Source organism: Capra hircus, chromosome 3 (genome assembly GCF_001704415.2).
Source record: "Capra hircus breed San Clemente chromosome 3, ASM170441v1, whole genome shotgun sequence".
Lineage (NCBI taxonomy): Eukaryota > Metazoa > Chordata > Mammalia > Artiodactyla > Bovidae > Capra > Capra hircus.
This window is the reverse complement of record NC_030810.1, coordinates 21,457,075-21,476,054: the sequence shown is the minus strand read 5'-3', so window position 1 is coordinate 21,476,054 and position 18,980 is coordinate 21,457,075. Positions and strand designations below refer to the sequence as shown.

General features: G+C 45.5%; 1 protein-coding gene across 1 annotated transcript; it reads left to right on the top strand.

Moving 5' to 3' along the window:
* Nucleotides 3,181-17,027, top strand: LOC102172683 (cytochrome P450 4A11-like). The gene is made up of 10 exons (XM_018046491.1): nt 3,181-3,375; nt 7,596-7,659; nt 8,815-8,942; nt 10,004-10,119; nt 10,491-10,531; nt 11,134-11,240; nt 11,325-11,515; nt 12,931-12,994; nt 13,085-13,215; nt 16,916-17,027. Exons 1-10 carry the CDS (start codon nt 3,181-3,183, stop codon nt 17,025-17,027), a joined length of 1,149 nt encoding a protein of 382 aa, XP_017901980.1.

The following is an 18,980-nucleotide window of genomic DNA, read 5'->3' as shown; positions in this document are numbered from 1 at the left end:
AAGATTTTCTATTTCTTCCTGGTTCAGTTTTGGTTATACTTTTCTAAGAATTCATCCATTTCTTCCAAGTTGTCCATTTTATTGGCATATAGTTGCTGATAGTGTCTTATGATCCTTTGTATTTCTGTGTTGTCTGTTGTGATTTCTCTATTTTCGTTTCTAATTTTGTTGATTCGATTCTTCTCCCTTTTTTTCTTGATGAGTCCAGCTAATGTTTTGTCTATTTTATTTATCTTCTCAAAGAACTAGCTTTTAGTTTTGTTGATTTTTGCTATAGTCTCCTTTGTTTCTTTTTCATTTGTTTCTGCCCTAATTATTATGATTTATTTCCTTCTACTAATCCTGGGGTTCTTCATTTCTTCTTTTTCTAGTTGCCTTAGGTATAAAGTTAGGGTATTTATTTGATTTTTCTCTTGTTTCTTGAGGTAAGCTTGTATTGCTATGAACCTTCCCCTTAGCACTGCTTTTACTGAATCCCATAGGTTTGGGGTTGTCGTGTTTTCATTTGTTTCTATGCACATTTTGATTTCTTTTTTGATTTTTCTCTGTGATTTGTTGGTTATTCAGAAACATGTTGTTTAGCCTCCATATGTCTGTATTTTTAATGATTTTCCCCCTGTAGTTGACATCTAATCTTACTGCATTGTCATCAGAAAAAAATGCTTGAAATGATTTCAATTTTTTTTTTAATTTACCAAGGCTAGATTTATGGCCCAGGATGTGATCTATCCTGGAGAATGTTCTATGTGCACTTGAGAAAAAGGTAAAATTCATTGTTTTGGGGTGAAATGTCCTATAGATATCAATTAGGTCTAACTGGTCTATTGTATCATTTAAAGTTTGTGTTTCCTTGCTAATTTTCTGTTTAGTTGATCTATCCATAGGTGTGAGTGGGGTATTAAAGTCTGTCACTATTATTGTGCTCCTGTTAATTTCCCCTTTCATACTTGTTAGCATTTGCCTTACATATTATGATACTCCTATATTGGGTGCATATATATTTATAATTGTTATATCTTCTTCTTGGATTGATCCTTTGATCATTATGTAGTGTCCTTCTTTGTCTCTTTTCAGGACCTTTATTTCAAAGTCTAGTTTATCTGATATGAGTATTGCTACTCCTGCTTTCTTTTCATCTCCATTTGCATGAAATATCTTTTTCCAGCCCTTCACTTTCAGTCTGAATGTTTCCCTTGTTTTGAGGTGGGTCTCTTGTAGAGAGCATACATAAGGGTCTTGTTTTTGTGTTCATTCAGCTAGTCTTTGTCTTTTGGTTGGGGCATTCAACCCATTTACATTTAGGGTAATTATTGATAAGTATGATCCTATTGCCATTTACTTTGTTGTTTTGGGTTCAAGTTTATAAACCTTTTCTGTGTTTCCTGTCTAGAGAAGATATTTTAGCATTTGTTGAAGAGCTGGTTTGGTGGTGCTTAATTCTCTCAGCTTTTGCTTGTCTGTAAAGCTTTTGATTCCTCCTTCATGGCACTGGGTTTCCTTCATGTTCAGTTTCCACCATGGGAGCTTGCACTGAGTTGGACTTATGCTGTGCTTGACCTTCATCTTGCGGGAGCCAAGCTGAGGTTGTTTCAGTTCAGTTCAGTTCAGTTCAGTCGCTCAGTCATGTCCGACTCTTTGCGTAAATTTGGAAAACTCAGCAGTGACCATGGGACTGGAAAAGGTCAGTTTCCATTCCAATTCCAAAGAAAGGCAATGCCAAAGAATGCTCAAGGTACCGCACTCCTTGCACTCATCTCACATGCTAGTAAAGTAATGCTCAAAATTTTCCAAGCCAGGCTTCAGCAATACATGAACCATGAACTTCCTGATGTTCAAGCTGGTTTTAGAAAAGGCAGAGGAACCAGAGATCAAATTACCAACATCCGCTGGATCATGGAAAAAGCAAGAGAGTTCCAGAGAAACATCTATTTCTGCTTTATTGACTATGCCAAAGCCTTTGACTGTGTGGATCACAATACACTGTGGAAAATTCTTCAAGAGATGGGAATACCAGACCACCTGACCTGCCTCTTGAGAAACCTGTATGCAGGTCAGGAAGCAGCAGTTAGAACTGGACATGGAACAAGAGACTGGTTCCAAATAGGCTGTATATTGTATATATGTCAAGGCTGTATATTGTCACCCTGCTTATTTAACATCTATGCAGAGTGCATCATGTAAAACGCTGGACTGGAAGAAACACAAGCTGGAATCAAGATTGCCAGGAGAAATATCAATAACCTCAGATATGCAGATGACACTACCCTTATGGCAGAAAACAAAGAGGAACTGAAGAGCCTCGTAATGAAAGTGAAAGTGGAGAGTGAAAAAGTTAGCCTAAAGCTCAACATTCATAAAACGAAGACCATGGCATCTGGTCCTATCACTTCATGGGAAATAGATGGGGAAACAATGGAAACAGTGTCAGACTTTATTTTTTTGGGCTCCAAGATCACTGCAGATGGTGACTGCAGCCATGACATTAAAAGACACTTACTCCTTGGAAGAAAAGTTATGACCAACCTAGATAGTATATTCAAAAGCAGAGACATTACTTTGCCGACCAGGTTAAATCCAAGAAATGGCACCATAGATGTCGGGGGAATGTGTAATTTCCACTGTTCTGTCTTGCTGCAGCAAAAATTTTAAGTGATGGATGGATCGGTGTTACAGCTCAGTTTTATTTGGCAAGCAAAGGAAAATACATCCTCAGGGAGTGAGGGCAGACCGACCCAAAAGACACGAAGAGAAGAGAAGCCAGAGGCTCAGTTTTGGCTCCTCTTTTTATATGTTTTTTTCTCCTCCCCTTGAGCTTGCCCTATGTAAGCTAGGCTAGCCAGGAGGGCTGTTTACTTCACCTGAGGTTCTCACTCCAGTCCTTGGACTTTCCTTTGTTCTATTTTCACGGGCTTTTTCCTTTCTTTGTCTTTTAGCCACTGCTATTTTGGACTCCCTTTTCCTATTCTAACTACTTAACACTTACATTTTGTGACAAAAAAGAGATAGTTTAAATTAAAAAAAAAAAAAAGGCCAATAACGACTCTGGAGGCCCAGGTCTGAGCTCTGCCTTCACCTTCGTCCTCCCCTATGTGGGTGGGGAGATCCTCCCAGACCAAGCTAGGTGCTCCAGGAAGGTCAGCCACAGTCAGGGACAGTCTGCGATCCAGAAACCACTGCATCATGAGTGTCTCTGAGCTGAGCCCGACCAGAGCCCTGGGCAGTGTCTCTGGGCTTCTGCAGGTGGTCTCCCTGCTCGGCCTGGTTCTGCTTCTGCTCAAGGTGGCACAGCTCTACCTGCGCAGACAGTGGCTGCTCAAAACCCTTCATCAGTTCCCATCTCCTCCTCCCAACTGGCTCTGTGGGTACAAGCAGGAGGTAGGATGGAACTGGACTAGGGACTGGAAGGGCTGGGAGGGGCGGGGATGTAGAGCATTATCATGGTCAGTGAATTCATACCTTGTCCTGTGCTTGTCTGGAAGCACTGACATCGATTTGATGGATCAGCCCTGTGGGTTCACTGCCCAGGAGACAACAGAGAGAAATCTATGACAGTGTTAGGTCACAGGAAAAGAGGCTCACCTGCTGAGTAGCCATAAGACAAACCTACTTGCCTTGATCAGACTGAGGGATTTTGCAACTCATGATTTCAGTTGTTGGCACACAGGAGTGAGGTTTCCAGGATGGGGCCAGCTAAACAGAACTGACATTCGAGTTGCACAATCAACAGGGTGAGTTTGCCTGCCTGGTGTCCTTTCTCTGGACTATGAACTCTTGGAACTGAGCCTGTAATCCTCCTCACCCCCAGCACCCAGCACAGAGCCTGCACAGAGTGGTGTCAGACCATTGTGTGGAGGGACAGAAGGAGGAAAATGAACAGCTTTCAGGCTTGGAGGGGCAGCATTGCCACACTCATCAATGGCAGCACTAGCCTGTGAGGTGGGGGATCTCTGAGCAAAGTCAGATGGGGAGTGGTCACCAAGGGTCTGTGGCTTAAACAAGTGTCAGGAGACAATCACAGGTTGCAGAGAGCTGAGGCCTCTCTTTCTTGAATGCACAATTAGTGCAGAGTGGAGACAAAGACAAGAACTGGAAACAGCCAAGTCCCATGCAGGCTGGCCCAATATCTCGCTCTCCTTCCTAATTTCCTGCACCCCAGGTTACTCAGAGTCCACCCCACCTGCCTGTGCTTTCCAGCCTCTGGGAGTTGGCTCCCATGGGCCCTCTCCCTGGAATGACCTTGCCCCTCATTTCTATGGACCAAAGCCCAACCCCAAGCCATCTCCTCTCAGGTATTTTCCTTGGTCACCCATGAGTGAAGAGGAAAACTCTTTGTCCTTTGCAGATCCTTCTCATAAGGCAGAGCTGACTAGATTCAGCTATTTCTATCTGCAATGTCATAGCTATGAGCTCCTTCTGAAAGAGCCCACCTCTGGTTCATCTTTGTAACCCAAAAGCATCTTGGTAAATGATGATTTGATTAATGAGCAAGTTCAGGACAAAGAGCTTTCTAACATCCGGGTCTGAGTTAGGCACCCTTCCCAAAGCTTCCCCTGAGGCTTCGTCTTCCCTCCATCACACATTCATGATGCTCTCCTGTTATGGCCACTTGATCTCTCAGTCTGCTCCACTCCCCTCCAGGCTCCAAACAGACAAGCATCTAGAGCTGCATCCTAGTTCAGTGCCTTAAATCTGTGCCTGGCGCATAGTAAATGCTCAGTAAACAAAAGCTTAGTGAAGGAACATGACCCACAGTAGACAAATTGCCTCAGAGCTCCTGAGTCCTGATGGGAGAAGGGTGCAGGCAGAGATCAGATACAAAAGTGCAAAGGGTTACACAGAAGTCAGTGAAATAAAGACAATTTGACTATGGAACATGCTGGGGACCAACCGTTGATGAGAAATCCAGGGATAACAAAACAAAGCTGAGTCTCCAAAGTTGAGGAGAAGCAGTTGCTCTGTGGCAAAAAGGATGGGCCACCAGGTAGAGGGAAGAACATAGGCAAAGACATTGAGAGTGAGCAGGTGGAGCCAGTGCAAGGAGCGCTGGCAGCAGCATCTTGGGGGCAGAGCAATGGGTCCTGTGGAATTGCCAGCCCTACAAGGGCAACAAAAGAGACAATAAAACATAGAGGAAAGGGCTTTGTGGTCCACAATCAGGAGTTTACAAAGATTCCTCTAGGCAATGGGAAGTGCACAAATGTTTCTGAATATTAGTAAATGATATGAGATTAAAAATCCAACTATTTTCACAATCTTATTTCAAAACCTGCTGGGGTCCAGCCCCGGTGGATCCAGGGTGATTTGAAGGTGGGGACAGCATCAGCGTCCTTGGAAAAGTACATATTTAATTACAGATATATAGAGAGATTAGAAACGAATAGTGTAGTAGGAAAATTAGTGGAGAAAAAGAGGCTGAATAACTTGGTTTATGTGGAATAGCATCCATGCTCCAGATGGGAATTCAGCTAGAAAAACGGGGAGCAAGAAAGAAGTGACATGGGGGAATCAGTCTTTCCAGAAACTGATCCAATTTCTTTATTTTGGGGTTTGCTTATATACCTTTTGTTACACATAGGGATGAATACAGAGTCATGCGGGGGTCAGCAGTCCTGACCTTTATCAAAATCAGGTGCTTCACATAAAAGGTCTTAGGGATTTTACATCATCTTCTGGCCATGAGACCTGCTGACATTTTATGATCCTTTCTTTCTGAGAACCAAAAAACTTGTTTCTTCCAAGGGTGTTTTTTCTTAAACCAGGCGCCACCCTCCAAATAAAGTTGCATTCCTATAGGGTGAGGGTGTAGTGAGTTACAATGAAGAAAGGAATTTATTTAACCCAAGGTTAACATGATTAATCTTAAAGGTTAATACTTATTTCTCCTATATGCTTAAAGGTTAATACTTATTTCTCCTATATGCTAGTTATATTCATTATAAGGGCAGGAAACATGGAGATTTAGCAGCAAACATCAACCCAACAAATGAAAATCCTTTCACCAATGTTCCCCTTAAGATCTATTTAGTCTTAAGATAGTGATAAAGTTACATTTTTACATAGCAAGGACACAGTGATTTATAACAAAGTACAGTGATCTATTACAAAAGAGAAAATTCATTGACTCAAAAAGTCTAGTACTGCTAACCTTAAAACTACTATATTTCCTTTTCTATATTCCAAATACATTGATTAATATATTCCCAGGTGCCTAAGGATATGGAGGCCTGGTGGCAATCATTGACTCAACAATGAGAAAAGCCCTATGCTAATTAAGACTCTCAAAATACTCCAAAACTCTCTGTGCTGTTTATGGTTGAGAGGTAGTAAACAATCATGTGTGTAGCGGCAGGAGTATGGATAATCCTGTCACACAAGCTAGTCTGTCAGCAGAGAGGTTTGACCTGAGACACCCTGTCACACCCAGGGTAGGGAATTAGCAGCAATTATTGGCACAACAAATGAAAAAAACCTTTCACCAATATAATTCCTAACCAACCCACTATACTAATAATTTCCAACTCCCCAAAAGAATTTGCCTTTAGTAAGTCTAAAACATCTCGTGCCTCTCAGGTTGGGAGGCTGTAAACAATCACATGTGGCCGGACAAACCTATACAGGCGGGCTAGATAACCTTCAGAGCAGTCCGTAAGCTGAAACACTCTTGTCACGCCCAGGAATTTTTATTGCCTTGGAGCTGCACGCTTACTCCTTCTCCAAGAGAAACGGTTATGGGGGAGAGCCCCCCGTAAAGTCAGAGGTGTAGGTGAGAGCATAAAACAGACTCTGGTTTTGGGGTAGATGCTCGGGAACAGGGGATTTCCTGAGGCTTGATCATGCCTTTGCGTATGCCAAGCCTCCTTCCTCATGACCTTTGCCATGGGCGGAGTTCCTCACGCTGGCTCCCAGCAAAAACCATTTTCATATATACATCCAGAATTTGTCCCCCAACTGTGCACACACTCAATATGTAAAATAACATACACACATGGTTTAATTTTTTCACTTAGCCATATATATTCTAAATACCCTTTTATATTAACATTTACATGTATGCTGTGACAGTATTGAAGATATATAACAGTCAGTATGGCAAAATGAAATTAAATAATAGCTTAATTTTTAAATATAGTCTATTTTTTCTTCTTCAAATAAACAAAATAAGACAAAACTGTTTACCAAGTGTTATGAATTATCACTAACTGCTCATGCAAATTTTATCCAAATGACTTCCAAAAGTTTTGTGCACCATGGAGTCAACCCCTGATGTAGGTGTCTGTAACCACTTTGTAGTGGTGGCCTAAGTCTACCCAACAATGGGACAGAATCTGGTCTAAGCATCAAAGGTGGACAGCCAGCAAGGTCTGGATCAGAGCCCAAGTCAAAAGAAACAGTTCTGAACTCTTAGTTCTGCTGATGGATCCAGAATAACCTCCTGATACCCCAACCTACCCTTGACACGACTCCAGCCCTGGCACTGAAAGAAGGGTTTTATTGATTAGTCTTTTCTTTGCTTACAATTCCAAGATGACAGTGAGCTGCAAGCCCTACTGAAAAGGGTAGAGACATACCTGAGTGCACGTGTTCGCTGGCTGTAGGGGACAATGGCCATAGTTCTGATCTACGACTCTGACTATATGAACGTGGTCCTGGGGAGGTCAGGTGAGAGGGAAACCCTCAGCCGGAGAAAATCTTCCCTTGAATACATGCCCCTGGGTGTGAAATTCCAGAAGAGACTGGCCCTTCAGACATCAAGGCCTGAACTCTTTCAAACATTCCTCAACACACCGGCCAGACTAAAGACAACATTATTTACTCTTTCTGAATGCTTAAACACCTGGGTGAGGCTGGCTTCTCTTTTATTTCTTACTTTTCTTCTTATTACAGCCAAACTGAAATGATCCCAGATCTGGAAGACAATTCTCTATCCACACTGATCAAGGTTGACCACCTCTCACAGTTGCCTCTCCTTGGTCATGGGATGGCCAAACCACCACAAATTATAGTACACCCGCAGGTTCTGTCTTATTCTAAGGCACTGAATAGAGCTAACGTTTCATGGCAATTCACCATTCTTGGTCCTGTGGATGTTCTTTTCCCAGAACACTGAGTCTGCCTTCCTGGGCTCACAGTGACTATCTGGACAGAGAGAGTCAGTGTTGGGAGGCAAGTGGCGGGTATATTGAGACAGACTGCCATCTGACAAGCACCAGAAAGGGGAGCACCATGGCCTGGACCTCAGCTGCTCTGGGGGCTCCCTGACTTTTTTGGTCCCCTCAACTTTTCTTCCTTACTTTTCAGGCCCAAAGTCTCTTAATATCTACAGATTCCTGATTCCCTGGATTGGTAAGTACATTTAAATACAACAGTGTTTCACCTACTAGTTAGGTTAAAAAGAGCTTCCACTTTGCATAATGGAGAACTGCTGCCAGGCACCCGGGCACCACCTCCATCTCTGAATCAAGCCTTATTTCTCTTCTTCCAATACAACATTCATCCTTTGTAATAGTGCTGAGAGCCCTCCTGAAGCTGAGCCTCTACTTCATCTCTTCTCTGTCCTTTCCAATGTTCTCAGCCTGACTTTTAGGTAAATCCTTCATTCACCTGCCCCCCCACACACACACACTACTGTTTATCCACTTCTATCTCACTGCTGTCATAATCATGTCCTAGGGACAGACATACTGGAAATTCACTTCCCTGAGATGTACTGCCTTTCCAACTCTTGCTCTTCATGAGCATTCTCCTGACATACTCCATTCCTCCCAAGTTGGCCCCAGTCTCCCTGATGCCCATACACACCCATCTGTGGTCCAGGGACAGGCTTGCTGCTGTTGGAGGGGCAGATGTTGTTCCAGCACTGGTGGATGCTGACCCCAGCCTTCCACTACGACATCCTGAAGCCCTACATGGGACACATGGCCCACTCTGTCCAAAGGATGCTGGTGAGTTCAACCCTTGTTGCCAGTACCCACTCCCATTCAATGCAATTGACAAAGTCCACTCTCAGACGCTTGTGTCCCTCAGACATCCATCAGATACAGTCCCCAGAATGATGAATTTAGAACTTCATAAGAGACAGTGCTCACCAAAACGGAATGGGACAGAGGAACATGCAGGCACCAACTTGGATCCACAATTTGTTCCTCAACAAAGGAAAGGAAGTTATTCAGGATGCACATTCGTCTCATCTCAAGTCTTTGACACAGAAAACTAGAAGAAGAACAGCAGCGCAAATTGGCCATGACTGGCTTGAGCAATGGCAGCTTCAGTGGAAGAGTGGACATCCCAGAATGCTACTCAAGTGGGCTCTACCTAGGTCCAGGGCTTCTATGTGGCACTGAGCCACTCATCGGAGCAAATGAAACCAGGTCTATGCTCAAAGAGTTCAGTTCAGTCGCTGTTGTGTCCTACTCTTTGTGACCCCATGAATCGCAGCACGCCAGACCTCCCTGTCCATCACCATCTCCCGGAGTTCACTCAAACTCACATCCATCAAGTCAGTGGGTCTTCACAAACATCATCCCTGATCCAGACCAGGTACCACTTGGGCTCAGCTTATATTGGACAAATGAAAGGAACTGAAGTAAGTCAAGCCCCTTCCTAGGAGCCCTAATAGAGCTTCTTAGGCTTTTCCTTGCCTTTAAATATTTGCTTACTAGTGTTGGACGTCTCCTGACCTACTGTCGATTTTGATTCCCCCTTTGTCCCCAAGAAACTATGCTTTTTGCTCTGCCACAGGATGTTTGTCATCATAAATTATTGCTAAAATTCAGAATTAACTCAAATATTATGAGAGACCATGTCAATTTATATAATAAAATATTCATAGGAAACTGGCATCATATTACACACATATGTTTAGCCTCAGTTGCTAAAACACATCTGCTTAGAGAGTGAGGAAATCTCATGCAAATAGGTAGAGACAGAGAGGGCCTGGCCTTGTCAGCACAGGCCTTCTGGAAGAGCAGAGAAGAGTCAATCTGCCTCTCTACAAGACAAGTAGGAGGAGCTCATCAGCCAGGACTCACATGTAGAGATCTTCAGACATGTCTCCTTGATGACCCTGGACACCATCATGAAGTGCACCTTCAGCTTCCAGTGCAGCATCCAGACTGACAGGTCAGTGATGGCACTTCAAGGGCAGAGTCCTGTTGTCACCAGCTGGGGAGGACTTATCTGAGAGCCAGTAAGGGCAGCAGGGATGTTTCTCAGCACAAAAATTAATGTTCTGCAGAGAAACGTGGACCATGGTCAAATACCACCCAGACTATTCTTGACTCAGTCACAGGTCCCTGATTCCTATACAGGGAAAAGCCTGGCTCCTTAGGACACTTGTAAATAATGAGGGTTTTCAGAGGGTAAGACAGAAATGACAGTGCCTAGATGTTGCCTGTCCCTACTGACTGAGGAATCCTTGACCCAGAGCCCTAATCCCTCTCCAGGTCAGAGGCTCCCTCAACTCCAGTCTCTTCTGCATCCTCTCCCTTCAGGAACTCCAAGTCCTACATCCAGGCTGTCAGGGATCTCAACAGTCTGATATTTTGATATATTTTGATATATATTGATCTCAACAATTCTGATATTTCTTGAATGAAAAATATATTCCACCAGAAAGACCTCATCTACAGGCTGACACCTGAAGGCCACTGGAACTACTGGGCCTGCCAGCTCACCCATCAACACACAGGTTCTCCTCCTTCTTGTGGGCTGCTCCACACACTACATCAGGCACATGTGAAAGGGCTTGGCCTTGACCCCCAGGCAGAGCCCAGACTCCTGCTTCCTCTTCAGGATCTGACACACACCCGCATGCTGCAGGGACTGGGAACCCAGAGGTCAGGGTGTCAGGTGTTGAATAGGGAGTTACAGGAGTCACCATGTTGGTGATGACTAAGTGAGACCCCTCCCAACAGCATTCAGACAGAATCTCCATGTGCTGTGTTACTGCAGGGATTGCTACCTGGAGTAGATGACACTGGAGTTCTCAGTCCTGACATGCTCACCCAGTCCCACTCTCACCCACATCCACCTGGCACCCAGACTGGGCCTGAGAGGCAGATGGGTCTATGGTGGGTGCTACATATGGGCCACCAGAGTCCTCAGCTATGTCTGGGAACCATTGCTCTGGGACAGATGCAATGATCAAGGAGAGGAAGGCTCACCTGCAGAAGGAGGGAGAGCTGGAGAAGGTGAGGAGCAGGAGGCACTTGGACTTCCTGGACATCCTCCTCTTTACCAGAGTGAGTGTGAGCAAGAGAGGCCTGAGCCTTTGGGCAGAAGTGCATAGGAAGGGCAGACCCTACACTCTGGCCCTGCCTCCACAGATGCAGAAGGGGAGCAGCTTCTCTGATGTGGACCTCCATGCCGAAGTGGACACGTTCATGTTCAAGGGTCATGACACCACAGCCAGCGGCATCTCCTGGATCCTCTATACACTGGCTTCCCACCCTGTGCATCAGCAGAGGTGCCAGGAAGAGATCCAGAGCCTCCTGGTGGATGGTGCTTCCATCACCTGGTGAGTGTCCAGAAGATAGAAGAACCCTGCCCCATCTGTGCTAGAGAGAATCCCTGCTTGTCCTGTCCTGCCCACCCTTCCTTAGATGCATTTCTTTTCAAGGACCACCTAGACCAGATACCCTATACCACCATGTGCATCAAGGAGGCACTGAGACTCTATCCCCCAGTGCCCAGCAAACCAGAGAGTTGAGCAAGCCCATCACCTTCCATGAGGGACGCTCCTTACCTGCAGGTATGAACTTCACCTCACCACTCACCTAAGTCCACTCCAAGATCACACAAGACCTCAGAGACCCACATGGGCTCTTCCAGTTCTGGAATGGCATGACTATTGTTTTTGCCTCAAGATAGTTAATATTTGCTTTGAAGTATATCCAACCAGTCCATTCTGAAGGAGATCAGCCCTGGGATTTCTTTGGAAAGAATGATGCTAAAGCTGAAACTCAGTACTTTGGCCACCTCATGTGAAGAATTGACACATTGGAAAAGACTCTGATGCTGGGAAGGATTGGGGGCAGGAGGAGAAGGGGATGACAGAGGATGAGATGGCTGGATGGCATCACGGACTTGATGAACGTGAGTCTGAGTGAACTCCGGGAGATGGTGATGGACAGGGAGGCCTGGCTTGCTGCGATTCATGGGATCACAAAGAGTTGGACACGACTGAGTGACTGAGCTGAACTGATGGACAACTTTTGAAGAGTGCTTGATGCAGAATCTGAAGCAGCAAACACTCAATAAGCAACTGCTGGGCTTTGAATGGGGTCTTGTATTGTAGTCCTAGAGTTCTTAATTCCTTGAGTTGTAAAGGCTTGACGCAAAAGCAGAGAGAAACAGGTAGAGATTGTTTTTTCCATATGGGCTCTAAGGAGGGAGCTCTGTGAAATCACCGCCAAGGGTCACACGGACTTCTTTTTGAGGCCTTCCTGTGAATGGCAGAGAGCATCTGATGACCTACCATGGCTGGAGGCCAACCATCAGCTCCCCTTCCAGTGGGCATGAATCTAAGCCCTGCCACTTCCTAACTGTGAGATCATAGACACATCCATTAACCTCTCAAGGCTCAGGTGCTTCCTCTCCACCTGGGGATATGACTGCCTTCCTTGAGGGCTGTGTGAGTACTAAATGAGCTACTACACATTTCCAAAGGGCCATGTTGGCACTTGATAAATGTGACTTGTCATCTGAGTTGCTCCTATATGTAAGCCTCCAATTCTTTAACTTCTCAGTCCTGGGCCCTGGTTACCTACTCCTAAACAGTGATCATGTGATTGGTCATGCCCAGCCCACCAGTCTCGCAAGGGCATCATTTCATTCAGAGTGATGGAGAGTGATCCAAGACACTTTGTGCCAGCACATGCCCACTGCTCCATGGGAACCATCAGGCTTCTCTCTCTCCTCCCTTCCCCGTAGGAATCATCTTCCCCTATCCTTTTACGGGCTTCATCACAACCCAAAGGTGTGGCCAAACCTGGAGGTAAGATGATGGTGGGAGGAGGGGATGGGATGCTCTCTCCACACCAACCCCTTCTCCTGCTCCTCCTCTGAGATTCTTATCCCCTGATAGATTGACGCAAGAAGTTTGACCCCATCTGTCCTGGCCCTGGTGCTTTCTCTGCAGGTGTTTGACCCATCCTGGTTTGCACCAGGTTCTACTCGACACAGCCATGCCTTCCTGCCCTTCTCAGGAGGATTCAGGTGAGGCCTCTGTACTTGGGGAAGCAGGTGTCACTGGTTGCTATCCAGTATGTGTGATTGTCTACATTCAGATGTGGTACATGCAGTTTTGTCCTTGTATGTTGATGTGTTGAGAAGCGCAGGTGGGTCTCCAGGTATAAGAAGGCTTTCAGGACCCATTACAATGACTTTGACCTCCTGACTTCTGCAATAACTGGCCACATTTCCATGTCAGAGGCTGTTTCAAAGTATTCTGGGGATTTCCTCACTTTAGGAGTATGACTTTAGCATCAGAAGTTTTCATGAAAGTTAATCTTCAGATGCTTACTTCTTTGCAATTATCAGTTATCTTAAAAGGCAGATGACTCTTCTCTCTTCCCACATTCTTAGTCAGAGCACTACCTTTTCTGCTTAAATCACCAATCAGCCTCTCATTGTATATATTATGTTTCCATGGATTTGGACTCCCAGCTGTCTTCCTTCTTCCCAGCTGTCCTGGAGGTTCAAGGCATATTAGTGATCAGTTACAACTGCCCTTTGAAGAAAGTTACACAGTCAGTGTGTTCTCTATTTCTCTGGGGGACTCTAACAAATCTTTAACTAAATATTCATATAAATGTGATACCGAATGACTATGGTGAAAATTGTAAGATCATCCCCTGAAACTGTAACTTTCATAACTGCAACTTCTTAGTAAGAACCAGTTGTTGTTGTTTTTTTTTTCCTGAATCTACAGTTCTGTGAAATTTTCAGTTAGTGAATCAACCTTTACAGAATAGGTTTGAAGCCAATTGTCTTCCTGAATTGGTTCTAGGATTTAATTTGCACTAGGGTCCAGTCCTTCCTTGTAGACATGGCTACATGTCATGCAGCTGCCACTAGAGGACAAGAGGGACTCAGAAGCTTGATTCCTAGGTCAGAATTAATATATATCATACTGTCATTCCATTTAGGTTGTTTTCAGTTCGGTTCAGTTCAGTCCCTCAGTCGTGTCCGATTCATCGAGACCCCATGAACCACAGCACGCCAGGCCTCCCTGTCCATCACCAACTCCCAGAGCTTATCCAAACTCATCTCCATTGAGTCTGTGATACCATCCAACCATCTCATCCTCTGTTGTCCCCTTCTCCTCCTGCCTTCAATCTTTCCCAACATCAGGTTCTTTTCAAATGAGTCAGCTCTTCGCATCAGGTGGCCAAAGGATTGGAGTTTCAGCTTCAGCATCAGTCCTTCCAATGAACACCCAGGACTGATTTCCTTTAAATTTTGTTTAAATATGAAAGCATATATTAAGCATGACTTCATGTGCCAAGGCCTATGCTAGGAGATGGAAACACAGAGAGAATAACGCCATCCTCCCTCAGAGCTCACTATCAACAAATCAACATGTCTACTCAAGACAGACACCATTCACACACCCACTCTTTCACTCACTCATTCATTGAGCAGACTGTGGAAGGTTAGAAGATCTTGTCACTGTGCTAGGCACTGGATGTGATATGTCCTTGAGTTAACACTAATGGTGCCTTGAGGTGCCTTGAGGAGGGGAGAGGTGCAGCAAGTAGAGGTGGTGAAGGTGGTGGTCACTGGATTGAGCCTTGAGCATGTGGTCTGTGGAGGTGGGGGAAGGGACAACAAGAGAAGCTGAGTTGAGGAAGAGGAGCTATGATAGCTTACAGTAAACTGTATTGGATTCATGATCTCTGAGGGAGAGAATTTCACTTTGGGACCAGACAGGTGGCTTCAGTCACTCAGAGCTTTGTGTGGCAAAAGTTTTATTACAGTCAAAAGGGGCAGAGAAAGCATCTTACATAGACATCAGAAGGAGGCAGAGAGTGTTGCTAGTTTTAACAAGGGAAATCCCTTGCATTCCTATACACTAACAATGAGAAAACAGAAAGAGAAATTAAGGAAACAATTCCATTCACCACTGCAACAAAAAGAATAAAATACCTAGGAATATATCTACCTAAAGAAACAAAAGACCTATATATAGAGAGAGAAAACTATAAAACACTGATGAAAGAAATCAAAGAGAACACAAATAGATGGAGAAATATACCATGTTCATGTATTGGAAGAATCAATATAGTGAAAATTAGTATACTACCCAAAGCAATCTATAGATTCAATGCAATCCCTATCAAGCTACCAACGGTATTTTTCACAGAACTAGAACAAATAATTTCACAATTTGTATGGAAATACAAAAGAAACCTCCAATAGCCAAAGCAATCTTGAGAAAGAAGAACGGAACAGAAATAATCAACCTGCCTGGCTCTACTACAATCAACTTCAGGCTCTACTACAAGGCTACAGTCATCAAGACAGTATGGTACTGGCACAAGGACAGAAATATAGATCAATGGAACAAAATAGAAAGCCCAGAGATAAATCCACGCACCTATGGACACCTTATCTTTGACAAAGGAGGCAAGAATATACAATGGAGAAAAGACAATCTCTTTAACAAGTGGTGCTAGGAAAACTGGTCAATCACTTGTAAAAGATTTATATACTTTTTCAAAAGAATGTCTCAAGGTTGTAGAGGTCTTATCAGACCCACTCCCACAACATACATCTTAAGATAATAGGATTAGTCAGAAGTTTCCTGTTAAGAAGGAGAAACATGTCCTGGATCAAGATACATTGTTGTTATACAATCATTAGTACAAGCTTAAGGGAAAACATACCCTTGAGTAAGATATGTTTTGTTTTGTTTTGTCTTGTTTTCTGTAACCATCAGCTCTGGGCTTAAAGAAAGTTAGTCTTAGGCAATTTAGATTGTTACCATAACAACTCAGAGCTTAAGAAAAAGATGTCTTATGTGACTAAGATGAAGGAATGTAAGGGGAAAAAATGGGTTTGTCCCTTTCTCCTCCTTGAAGGCCCTGGTATCCTTATCAACCTACGTAACAAGAAGCTCTCTCAGCTGGACAGGACCCAGATGAGTAAGGAACAATCCAGAGAGAGCTGTGATACAGTTGTAGCACTGGGTGATGTCCTCCTTGTGATGGGGAACAGAACAGGCCTGGAGCTGCCGTGGCTTCAATAGAGAGAGGAGATGCAGGGAGGCTGAAAAGGTCAGGCAAGGAGACCAAAGGATGGTTAGTTAGGGGGTCACTTCTAGAGTAGAATAGGAAGATTTAGAGCAGATTGACTGAAGGGCTGAGGGGATACAGGAGACAAATCCATTAATTAACTGGGAGGCAAATGGTCCAGCAGGCTCAGGGTCACTAATTCGTGTCCCAACAAGGAAGTTGTTTGTTGCCATTCTGATTCCTTGCACAACCCTCTCTTGTCCTCTCTGGAAATGGGGACCCCTATTTGTCTGCCATAGAAAGTGAGGACCTGAGTGTGAAGCCAACCCTGTCCCATAGAGTGTCCTGGCCTGGCCTAAAATCAGAAACTGCCTGTGAACCAGTGAACAAAGTTCTCATTCACATTTCCTGATTTGCTTGACTTGATTCTGTGCTTAGAGTTCAGGTGCTCCCCAACAGGATTTCTTGCTGAGAGCATAAGTGGGAGTTAGGGGCTATTTTTAGAGAGGTGGGCTTTGTCAAAAGACAGGGGGAGAGTGTGGACCAAGGCCTGGGTGGCAAGTTCAGTGTGACTTATAGGGAAGGGATCATGGCTTGGTCATGTGGAGGACAGCCCTGAACCCCTGTCTCCAGCAGGTGTCAGAAGCCTCTGCTCACTTCCTTTTCCCATCCTGACCCAGGAACTTCATCGGGAAGCAGTTTTCCATGAATGAGTTGAAGGTGGCTGTGGCCCTGACCTTGCTTCGATTTGAACTGGCACCAGACCCCTCAAGAGTCCCAGTGCCCATTTGAAAACTTGTGTTGAAGTCTAAAAATGGGATCTACTTGTGGCTCAGGAAGATCCTCTGATCCTTTTGTGGACAGCACAAGCTCTGAGGGCCCCTGTCTGTCAACCTGCCTTGCTGTATCTCTCTCCTGTCCATGCCTCTTTGCCCACTTCCTGCTTCCATCTGCCCACCTACCAGCCTGCCTCATCTCCTGCTTCCTGCCCAGCAAACTTTCTGTCCTCCTCATCTCACTTGTCTGTAGGATCCTATCTGCTTCTCTCTCCATCTGTCTCTGACCCCTTATATCTCTCATTGCCCACCTGAATCCCAATCATCAGCCCTCCTCCATTCTGTCTACTCTCTCCCTGTGTTTCTCCCCTTCTGCCTGCCTGTCTGTCCCTGTATTCACTTCCTTTTGCTGATAAAATAATGTATCACTGCCTTAGGGAATAGGCTCTGACAGCTCTGGAGTGAGAAATCTGAAATTGGTTGTCCTTGAATAACCAAGATGTTGGCGGGCCCCCTCTCCAGGGATCTAGGACAGGGTCCCAGTCTTTGCCTTTTCTGCATTGAGAGCTGCAATCCTTGCATTCCTTGGCTCCTGGGCCGTCCTCCACATTCAAATCCAGCAGCATCTTCAAATGAACCTCTTCTTCTGTCTTCACATCACCTTCTCTTTCATGATGACTTTGTGATTAGATGAACAACTCAGATAAGACAGGCTTGTTCTCCTGATCTAGGGTTGAGGACAAGGACACCTGGGCAGCTGTTGCTGGACCTGCTAAGTCCTGTGTGACTACCATTGGCCTGGGCTCCCGATCTCTCCCATGTGTGATGAGTCTTCCCGTGTGTCACTCATACGGCTTCTTCTCTCTTGCCCTCCCTGGATAAAGTTCACAATGTCATATGGAGTGTGTGTGTCTTTGAAAGGAGCTGGGAAGGGAGAGGGAAAGGAGAAGGAAGGGAAGGGGAAACAGTGGAGAGGACAAGGGGAAATAACACCTGCTCTGTGGGGCTGGAACCCCAGCAGGGAGAGCATGTCCAGTTCCCTTGCAGCCTCACACTCTGGGGTCCCTCATGCCCCACACCCTGCCTGGCATCTGAGGCCCCCATGACAGCTGAGTCAGGAGAAAATTCTCATCTCCAAAGGCTCAGAGGGAAGACACTCACACCAGCACCTGTCAGGGAAGGAGCCTCCCTGATCTTCTGTGGTAGCTTCCTCACCACATCTGTAGAGAGGCCCAGCCAACGCCCACCCTGTGCTAGCAGGGAAGACTTTACAGACTGGCCAGGCACAAGGGGCTCCTTCATCCTAGAAGAGATTTGAAAAGAACCCAGCCTGGACATATCACCAGCCCCCTGACAGTTCTACCTCACAAGCAGAACCTTAGGCTCCTCAGAGGCCACAAGTGGTGGGGGCATGTGTGTACTGGAGGGCCTGGGAGGAACCAGCTGGGCACAAGTATTGGCTGCTGGGAGAAGATGTCAGATCCAAATCCAGGACAGCTGGTGGTACCTCCCACATAGGACAACACCGTGGAGTCTCTGGTCTTTCTCCTCAGCCACCATGATGAAGGAGCTTCTTCAGCCCTGGTATTCCCAGAGACTGGGAGGGATGTAGTCCTCCTGACACAGGCACTGACCAGAACAAGGCCCTTGCACTCCTCCAGCCTCTCTGCACCCAACTCTGCTGTCTTCTGGCTCTGCACACAGGTCCTCCTCCCACTCACCCCTGCTCTTCCAAGCCCAGGGCCCTGGTGCCAGAGGAGACTTCCCTGCAGCCCTGGGGCTGCGCTGGTATGGTGCCATGTGCCTCTTGAAGGGACATCTCCCCAGCCGGTGCCTGAAACTGGAACCTTCAGACCAGTTCCCCTTTTTCCCCACTCGCCCCAGGCCCTAGGCCTCAGGACTAGTTCATCTGCTACAAGAATGGGCCAGATGGACATGCTGGGCTAGATGGAGCAAAGGGCAGGAGAGT